The sequence below is a fragment of the Pelodiscus sinensis genome, chromosome 7, assembly GCF_049634645.1.
Source record: "Pelodiscus sinensis isolate JC-2024 chromosome 7, ASM4963464v1, whole genome shotgun sequence".
NCBI classification, from domain to species: Eukaryota; Metazoa; Chordata; order Testudines; family Trionychidae; genus Pelodiscus; species Pelodiscus sinensis.
In genome coordinates this window covers 28,094,832-28,105,374 of record NC_134717.1, presented here as the reverse complement: position 1 = coordinate 28,105,374, position 10,543 = coordinate 28,094,832, and the positions used below count along the sequence as shown (strand labels likewise).

The window sequence follows — 10,543 nt, the reverse complement described above, 5'->3', positions numbered from 1 at the left end:
AGTCTGCCATTGCACATTAAGTAGGTGTTTTCAGGAAACTATCCACAATGATTCCAAGATATCTTTCTTGCGTGATAACAGCCAGTTTAGACACCATTGTTTTTGTATGTATAGTTGGGATTTTATTTTTCCAATTGCTTTACTTTGCATTTTTCAACACTAAATTCCATCTCCCCTTGTTAACCCACTCACTCAGTTTGGTGAGATCCCTTTGTAACTCTTTGCAGTCAGGTTTGGATTAGTCACTGTTTACCCCTTTTTCAAGACTGCTCCCAAGTTTAAGAGCAGTGTTTTTTGTGTCTGAGATGCTACACAACCACACATTTAAAAAAAAAGTTTTTAAAAGTTTAACCGTAGTGATTCTAGGGCAAATCCCAGCAGCCCAATACTCATTCCTATACTTTGCACCCTTCTAAGTTCCTGGCAGTGTTTTCATGATGCTCTAACTATTCTTCAAGTACTTGACAGACCACTCTTCTGCTAATCACTTGCTTCTTTCTGTTTATAAACAAACTCCCTGCCCCAAAGGCAAAGCTGCCAGTAGCTCAAACTCTTGCTGCATTTGAGCCGCCGCGGGAGTCAGAGCATGCTGCGGTAAGCAGACCTCAAGTTTGAAATCCTTCCCCCAAAGGCTGCACGGCGGCAGAGCGCGCGACGGGTCCCGGGGACCGCAAAGGTATGAGGAGTCACGTGAGCCGCTTTGCTCATAGGCCGCGCTGGTCTGCCAGTGGGCGGGGCTGTGCTATGCAAATGAGTTACTTCCACGGCGTCACGCCCCTCCGTCGTTCACTTGGCTTGACGGTGGCCGGGAGGGGCCCTTCCTTGTCTTCTGCTCCCCTCCCCCCTCGAAGAGGCGGCCGGGAAAGCGAAGCGGAAAAGAGAGCTGGGCTAGTGGCGATGTCCCTGAGTGGGGGCTGCACGGCCAGGAGTGCGCAGCCCCAGCGGGCCCGGCGCGGCCTCAGCCTGCCCCCTCCTCGGGTAGCGCGGGACAGGGCCCGGGCCTGAGCGCGCCGCCGCGGAGCCCAGAGGAGACGGGAGCTGCCGCCGGGCCGGGTCCGCCCGAGGATGGGAATCCTCTTCACCAGGATCTGGAGGCTGTTTAACCACCAGGGTGAGGGGCCGGGCTGGGGGCGGGGAGCTCGCCTGCCTTGCGGCTGGCGCGGGGCCCTGCGGAGCTCGCCGTGGCTGTGCCGCGAGCGGGGACCCGGCTCCGGGCTCCGCCTCGGGCTCGGTTAACGTGTCACGCTGGCTGCGGCGGCGGGTCGGTGCCCCGCGCGCCTGCTCCTGCCTCTCGCGGCCGCGCAGCGTCTGAGGGGGCAGCCCCGCGCCCCTGGGCATGAGCTGGGCAGCCCCGCGCCCCTGGGTGGCGAAACGCAGGACGCGTGTGGGGCTAAAGAGCGGCCAGTAGCGCGGTCCCAGCTGTGACTCAGACTGGCCGAGCGCAGCTGGGGGAGGGGAGCGATCGCGCCTGCTGCAGCTGGACCGTGGCATTCGCACAGGAACGAAAAGTTTCGGAGAGCAGCAGCGGGTCGCTCTGCTTTTGGCTCTTGCTAACTGTGCCGTGTCCTCCTTCTGTTCAGCTTATAGTTGGGTTTTTTTTCCCAAAGGACCTTCTCAGGAAATAAGCTGCATCATTGACTGCTTTTCTTCTTTGGTTGTATTCATAAACTTACTTTTCTGTGCCTTTGTAGTAGTCGCTTTTGCCTCAGTAAGTCTACAACATCTAGTTTGGTTTTTCTGTTTAGGAAATTGCTTTGTGATGATCGTATTTGAAAGCCCAGAGATGAATTCTTTAAGTATGAACCAAATGCAACGTATTATGTGCCACGTTTCATTCCATCAGTAGATTAGATTCCTAATAGTTCAAGACAAATGTGGCTACTCCTGCCATGTTGCTCTTATACAATATTCCCTTTTCTCTAGTCCATGACAGGGGATGGATCATCTGCTTATTCCCTCTGGGGTATCTGACATTGGCCGCTGGTCAGAAAGCAGCATACTGGGCTAGATGGACCTTTGGTCTTATGTTCTTATATTATCATGTAGTCCAATTGCTCTTGAAATTTAACTGAAAAGTTGGCTAGTAATCTTACAAATTAACTCTACATATCATTTTTCATTTTCTAAACATTACTTAACAGTAATGTTAAAGGCTTCTGTGTTTAAAGGCTGGGACAAGAGTTGGGTAAAGAGACTAAAGGTACAGATGTGATTTGTAGAAATTAGGCAGAGATGTGAATGTGGAGACTATATTAAAAAACGTGAACCACTGCTTCATGAAAGGGCTGGAAACATTTTAGGAATGATGAAAAGGGTCCAAATCACACATTACTCTAGATCAGATAATAAATAAGTAGTGGGTATAATGTGTCCAAGTCTGATAAATTTTTAAAAGCGAGATGGTGTCACTTACACAGGGTGTATTCTGTGGTCAAAATACGGCAAATAGCAACATACAATACTTCAGAAAACTTTTAGTTAACATGTTTGTGAATTTTTCTGCTTCTGTGCTGTATTTACAATATCTTCTTTCAGAAGAAAAGGAAGTGACTAACCCTCACAGGAGGAAAAAAATATAACTGACTAAGCAAACTTCTGTCAAATTCAAAAAGTGAATAAGCTGCATAAAAATTAATTCTTATAGTTATAGTAATCATAGTAAATACAAACTTACTAACATTTACAAATATTTTTTTTCCTTTTGAATTGGAATGTGTTCTACTTGATGGTAGTTGTGAATGCATTTTCATATGTAACTTTTTGCCTTTGCCTTTTGTCCTTTTAAAAAAACTTAAAACTTTTTTTAACTAGATGTAGCAATTAGAATATCTGAAAATCTTGTTTTCCACTGTAGTTTTCCTTTTTATTAGTGGCCTATTTCATGTCTTCAAAATAAGCTTGCTGGGCTAGGTAGGTAGCATTAGTGACACCTGCAACCAAGACTAATATGTAACAGATATTCTGAGCAGCACTGAGTGGTGAGAAATAGCAGCCACAAAGTATAAATATTTTGCTAATCCTCAAATAACTTATACAATTTATTTTAAACATCAATGTTATAAGTACAATAATATTATATATAAAATCACACTATTCTGCTGAGTATACTCTGTCATGTCTTGTTGCTTAAGTGTATGTTTTGCTAGTGAGAGTATGTCGTGAAAACTGCTTATTTTAGAGAGAATATGTTTTATTCCTGATGTCATGTCCATCTTAAAATTCTATTAGTATCACTTAAAATGCATGTTAATTTTTTTAATTAGAACTCCTCAAAGTTGCTTTTCAAATGCTTTTATACAACTTGATATTTACACACACTGACTGATCCCAATACTCTCAGCATTATCCATTCAGAACAAAAACTTTTAAAGCTCATTTTTACAGTAGGTTAGGTAATCAGCCATGTTTACAATATTGCTCAGCTGTGCAAAGTTATTCAAACTTGAATTTATATCCTTGGGGCTACAAAACAGTTTTTTCAGAACCACACAATATTGATTTTAAACAAAGAGGCATTTACCTGATCCCCCATAATAGAAAACATGCAGCTGTAATAAGAGGAATTATTGTGGTGGCTGATGTTTGACTATTCTTAATCGCTTGATTTTTAGCATAGAATCATAGAATAATAGGACTGGAAGGGACCTCGAGAGGTCATCGAGTCCAGCCCCCCGCCCTCAAGGCAGGACTAAGCTCCATCTACACCATCCCTGACAGATGTCTATCTAACCTGTTCTTAAATATCTCCAGAGAGGGAGATTCCACCACCTCCCTGGGCAATTTATTCCAATGTTTGACCACCCTGACAGTTAGGAATTTTTTCCTAATGTCCAATCTAAACCTCCCCTGCTGCACTTTAAGCCCATTACTCCTTGTCCTGTCCTCAGAAACCAAGAGGAACAAATTTTCTCCTTCCTCCTTGTGACACCCTTTTAGATATTTGAAAACCGCTATCATGTCCCCCCTTAATTTTCTTTTTTTTTGCAAACTAAACAAGCCCAGTTCATGAAGCCTGGCTTCATAGGTCATGTTCTCTAGACCTTTAATCATTCTTGTCGCTCTTCTCTGTACCCTTTCCAATTTCTCCACATCTTTCTTGAAATGTGGCGCCCAGAACTGGACACAGTACTCCAGCTGAGGCCTAACTAGTGCAGAGTAGAGCGGCAGAATGACTTCACGAGTTTTGCTTACAACACACCTGTTGATACAACCTAGAATCATATTTGCTTTTTTTGCAACAGCATCACACTGTTGACTCATATTCAACTTGTGGTCCACTATGACCCCTAGATCCCTTTCCGCCATGCTCCTTCCTAGACAGTCGCTTCCCATCTTGTATGTATGGAACTGATTGTTCCTTCCTAAGTGGAGCACTTTGCATTTCTCTTTATTAAACCTCATCCTGTTTAGCTCTGACCATTTCTCTAACTTGCTAAGGTCATTTTGAATTATGTCCCTATCCTCCAAAGAAGTCGCAACCCCACCCAGTTTGGTATCATCTGCAAACTTAATAAGCGTACTCTCTATCCCAATATCTACATCTATATCTATAGATATCTATAGATAACTTGGGCAAAAGAATACCCTTGCTCACATTGATGAGGCCATACTCATGTGCATTTCACAACTGAAAAATGTGTGTACTTTAGCCTATGGTGAGTAGCTCCCAACAATATTGCTTGTAGAATTTATGTTATAATGAATAGAATTATAGAATACAAGAACTGGAAGGGTCCTCGAGAGGTCATCAAGTCTAGTCCCCTGCCCTCACAGCAGGACCAAGCACGATATAGATCAGAGCTAGGCAAAATTCAGCCTGGGGGCCAGATCCGACCTGCAGACCACCCTTCCGGGACCCTCCAGCACATAGCTGCCGTGGTTTAAAGCTCAATCCGTGCTGTTTTCTGCTCTGCAGGCAGGAGGAGGCTTTCTGTGATCTCCCCACTCCCAGCCCAATCCTCAGCTCCTATTGGCTGGAAACAGCCAGCCAATAGGAGCTAAAAGATTGGCTTGGGGATTGGGGGCAATGCAAGTCTCTTCCCACTCTTAGCCATGTGGAGGGCACAGCCTGCAGTTTCAAGTGGTCTGGGGCTGCAGCAGTCAGGGAGTCCAGCTTGCCTTGCGGTTGCTGTAGGGCTGCTGGCCAGGAGACACTTAGGTGGTAAGCACCTCCCATCCAGAGCCTGCCTCTGGCACCCCTAATCTCTCGCCCAGGTCACCATCCAAACCCTCTGCACCTTGCTTCAGGTCACAACTTGCCCCAAGTCACAACTCGCTTCCAGACCCTGTACTCCCTCCAGCACCCCTTCCCCAGGCCAGAATCCTCTCCTGTACCCAAAAACCTTTCCAGACCCCTCACCCCATTCCCGTACCCCAGGTCGCCACCCAAGCCCTCTGGAGTCTGCACCACCTTTTTTCCCTTCTCCCAGGTCACAATTCCCTTCCAGACTTTGCACCCCCTCCAAATGTCCCTCCCCCAAAATCCTCTCTTGCACACATACTCCTTCTCTGACCCTACACCCCAATCCCCTGACCCAGGTCACAACCCTCTCCTTCACCCATACTCCCTCTCAGACCTCACACTGTCTCCTGCACGCCATTTCCTTACCCTTTGTGCCCTTCTGCACCCAACCTCCAGCCTAGATCCTGCATCTCCTTCACAGAAGGAGGAGACCACTTCCCAAAATCTTGGAGTGCCCTCTCCCCCCACACCAAAAATTATTGCCCGCCCCTGATCTAGATCATTCCTGATAGATATTTGTCTAATCTGTTCTTACTACCTCTACTACCTCTCTAGGTAATTTATTCCAGTGTTTAACCACCCTGATGGGAGGTTTTTCCTAATGTCCAACCTAACCTCCCTTGCTTAAATTTAAGACCATTGCTTCTTGTCCTGTCATCACAGGTCAAGGAGAACAGTTTTTTCTCCCTCCTCCTTTAGGTCTGCATTTCTCAAACTGTGGGTCCCAACCCCCCCCGGGGGGTCGTGAGCAACTTAGAGGGGGGTCGTGGTATCACAAAGTTTGAGAACCCCTGCTTTAGATACTTGAAAACTGCTATTATGTCCCCTCTGTCTTCTCTTTTCGGGTATGTCTACACTTGCTCCCTAGTTCGGATTAGGGATGCAAATGGAGCATACCAAAATTGCTAATGAAGCGCGGGATTTAAATATCCCGTGCTTAATTAGCATATTCGCCGCTGGCCGCCATTTTGGATTCAGGATATCGTGAAATAAGTTGCTCCATGTAGACGTGTTATTCTGAGAGAAAACCCTTCTCTTGGAATAACTGTTATTCCTCGAGTTATGCCGAGAGAAGGGTTTTCTCTCGGAATAGTGCGTCTGCACGGGGCAACTTATTTTGCAATACTCCGAATCCAAAATGGCGGCCGGCCACGAAGATGCTAATTAAGTGCGGGATATTTAAATCCCGTGCTTCATTAGCAATTTCAGTATGCTCCATTTGCATCCCTAGTCCAAACTAGGGAGCAAGTGTAGACATACCCTTCCAAACTAAACAAACCCAATTCTTTCAGTCTTCCCTCATAGGTCATGTTTTCTAGACCTTTAATCATTTTTGAAATCATAAATAGGAAATAAGAGGTGCTGAATTAACATAAATATATGTTCAATGTTGGTTTCAAAATGAATTTGCTTATAAGAGGGTCCAAAAATAATCAAAGCCCAGTAGTGCTGTGTTGTATACAAATATATCTTTGTTAAGATAACGAGCATTGTGGATAAGGGAGAAGCGGTGGATGTCATATACCTAGACTTTAGTAAGGCATTTGATACGGTCTCGCATGATATTCTTATTGATAAACTAGGCAAATATAACTTAGATAGGGCCACGATAAGGTGGGTGCATAATTGGCTGGATAACCGTAGTCAGAGAGTTGTTGTTAATGGTGCTAAATCCTGCTGGAAAGGGATAACAAGTGGAGTTCCTCAAGGGTCCGTTTTGGGACCCGTACTGTTCAATATCTTCATCTATGATGTAGATGTTGGGATAGAGAGTACACTTATTAAGTTTGCAGATGATACCAAACTGGGTGGGGTTGCGACTTCTTTGGAGGATAGGGACATAATTCAAAATGACCTTAGCAAGTTAGAGAAATGGTCAGAGCTAAACAGGATGAGGTTTAATAAAGAGAAATGCAAAGTGCTCCACTTAGGAAGGAACAATCAGTTCCATACATACAAGATGGGAAGCGACTGTCTAGGAAGGAGCATGGCGGAAAGGGATCTAGGGGTCATAGTGGACCACAAGTTGAATATGAGTCAACAGTGTGATGCTGTTGCAAAAAAAGCAAATATGATTCTAGGTTGTATCAACAGGTGTGTTGTAAGCAAAACTCGTGAAGTCATTCTGCCGCTCTACTCTGCACTAGTTAGGCCTCAGCTGGAGTACTGTGTCCAGTTCTGGGCGCCACATTTCAAGAAAGATGTGGAGAAATTGGAAAGGGTACAGAGAAGAGCGACAAGAATGATTAAAGGTTTAGAGAACATGACCTATGAAGCCAGGCTTCATGAACTGGGCTTGTTTAGTTTGGAAAAAAGAAGATTAAGGGGGGACATGATAGTGGTTTTCAAATATCTAAAAGGGTGTCACAAGGAGGAAGGAGAAAATTTGTTCCTCTTGGTTTCTGAGGACAGGACAAGGAGTAATGGGCTTAAAGTGCAGCAGGGGAGGTTTAGATTGGACATTAGGAAAAAATTCCTAACTGTTAGGGTGGTCAAATATTGGAATAAATTGCCAAGGGAGGTGGTGGAATCTCCCTCTCTGGAGATATTTAAGAACAGGTTGGTTAGACATCTGTCAGGGATGGTGTAGACGGAGCATGGTCCTGCCTTGAGGGCGGGGGGCTGGACTCGATGACCTCTTGAGGTCCCTTCCAGTCCTATTATTCTATGATTCTATGATATATTAGGACAATCCCTATGTGAAGGATTGTCTAGTTAAGAAAAGGCTCAACTACTGCATGTTATGTAAAACAGAGGGAAGACTGCAAAAACTGTGATAGAAACACATGATAACATGAAATATAGAATTCGAGAATCATAGGTCTGGAAAGTATCTCGAAAGATCATCTTGCCAAGTCCTCTGCATTCATGGCAGGACTAAGCATGCTAGACCATCCCTGACAGGTGTTTGTCTAACCTGCTCTTGAAAATTTCCAATGATGAAAATTCCACAGCCTTATTAAGCAGTTTATTCTAATGCTTAACTACCCTCACGGTTCGTAAGTTTTTCCTAATGTCCAACCTAAGCCTCACTTGTTGCAAGTTAAGCCCATTTCTTCTTGTCCTAGCCTCAGAGTTTAAGGAGAACAATTTTTCTCCCTCTTCCTTGTTACAACCTTTTATGTTCTCGAAACCAGTTGTGTCCCCTCTCAATCTTCTCTTTTCCAGACTAAACAAACACAACTTTTTCAGTTTTGCCTCATAGGATATGTTTTCTAGATCTTTGATAATTTTTGTTGCTCTGGTCTGGATGTTCTCAAATTAGTCCACATCTTTCCTGAAATGTGGCACCCAAACTGGACACAGTACTCTAATTGAGGATTAATCAATACAGAGTAGAAGAGATGAATCACTTCTCGTGTTTTGCTTACGAAACTCCTGTGTATACATCTGAGACTGATGCTCATCTTTCCCCCCCCCCCCCCCCAACAGCATTCCATTATTGACTCATATTTAACTTGTGGTCCACTATGATCTCCTAGGACCCTTACCACAGTACTCCTTCCTAGACTTCCCATTTTGTATGTGTGCAACTGATTGTTCTTTCCTATATAGAATACTTTGAATTTGTCCTTGTTAAATTTCATCGTATTTAGTTCAGACCATTTCTCCAATTTGTCCAGATCATTTTGAATGTTAATCCTATCTTCCAAAGCATTTGCAACCCATCCCAGCTTGGTATCTATTTATACAACTTGCCTTGATGATTTTTTAAATTTAAAACAAGTGCCAATGTGGACTGATAGATGAAAAGCACTGATGTGTTTATTAAATACAATACTGTGACTTACCAGTGAAATTTTTATTTCAGAGCACAAAGTAATCATTGTTGGTCTGGATAATGCAGGAAAAACAACCATCCTTTACCAGTTGTAAGTACATACAATGAATTGACTGGTATAAAATATTAATGTATTTTTGAGAAATCCATGGTGCATCTTGTTCTGACTTTTCATTAACTCATTTTGTCTCCACCTCAGTTTGAGAGTAGCACACTGAATGTAGGTTATGATCATTTCATACATTAGAATGGTATTGCATAATCCTGTAATCTGACTGGTCAGTAGATATCTGATACTGGTCCACCAACAGGGTGTGAAGCTACTTACATTGACTGAGCGGTGTCATAAATATCCATGCACCATAACAAGGTATGGCTATTTGCTGGTCAGAATTCTGGATCCTAATAGCATTTATAACATGTAACCACTGTGGTGTCAGGGGGACTTCCATTATGCACAAAATTATTGAGGTGCATACATTTTGTGGAAATGTTATCTAGTGCTTTAAAGCCAGCCAGGAATGGGGCCCTGGGCGTAAGATCTACCTTAGTAAAAGCTGTTTGTGTTGAAGATTAGAGGTGGTTTTGTCAATATATCCATGTGACAGGTTTTTTTTTTTTTTTTTTTTTTTTTAAAGGCAGACCTGTATCCTGTTCAGGGTAAAGCACTCCAGTATTTTGAAAACCTGACTCAAAACCAAGATCTGTTCATGGAGTGTTTAAAGGGCTGTTGTCATCTAGGTTACATCATAAACTTATGTTTTGGATTTTGTTCAAAATAGATATGTTTTGATTTTTTTGGATGTCTTTAAATGTTTTGATTGAAACTCATAGGCCATACAATATTTGAAACCTTAGCATACATTAATTAGCACAATAGAAGCCAGAAAATGTAACTGACTATAATTGTTCAGTCGGGAAAAAAAAGCAAAAAGCACACAAATTGTGAAAAGTGTAAAATCAATTTCCCTAATTCTAAAATGTGTGTAATTAGTCACACAGGTAAAGAGAGTCTCTATCTGTATCTCTATGACTTGAATATGACCTGTTAATAATATTGAGTTTTAAATATGAAATTCAACCAAAGGTATTTTGCTCTGTCATTTTCATTGTTCCCTTCTACCTTTTGCTATTTTGCCTTCTAATCCTTCTCTTCTGACTCTGACCTTATTTCATCTTGCTAACAAATGTATATTATGTTGAGATAACTTAGTACATGCTCACATAGCACTGAGCAGTAAGGATTCTTTCCGAGAATACTAGACTGTCCCTACACTTCTCCACTCTTTCTAGATTCTATTGAAATAATGTTCTAACAGTGTTTGAAGACTCAAATCTCTCTCACTATATAATAAAAAACGAAGAAGAAATTGGAAAACTTTAGACGCAGTCTGTTTTTAAGGGCACTGATCAGTTTATGGAAATAACAGAAATCATTAAGAAGTTCTTGAAAATGCTTCATTTTCCTTGAAAATGTTTTTGTGTGGGCAGTACTGCAGTAAATTTCTTGTACTTTGTTT

General features: G+C 42.8%; 1 protein-coding gene across 2 annotated transcripts in view; it reads left to right on the top strand.

The window, feature by feature from the left end:
* The first annotated feature begins 866 nt into the window (after window positions 1-866).
* The window catches only part of ARL5A (ARF like GTPase 5A), a 35,102-nt gene continuing 25,425 nt past the window's right edge, over window positions 867-10,543 (top strand). Inside the window, exons 1-2 of one of the 2 annotated variants that reach the window (XM_075933400.1) lie at window positions 867-1,111; window positions 9,054-9,114. In XM_075933400.1, the coding sequence (XP_075789515.1) occupies window positions 1,066-1,111; window positions 9,054-9,114 (107 nt within the window). In that variant the 5' untranslated portion in view covers window positions 867-1,065. Of the gene's footprint in view, window positions 1,112-1,190; window positions 1,709-9,053; window positions 9,115-10,543 lie in introns of those variants that run through there. The other variant, XM_006125641.4, reaches the window with a different exon arrangement.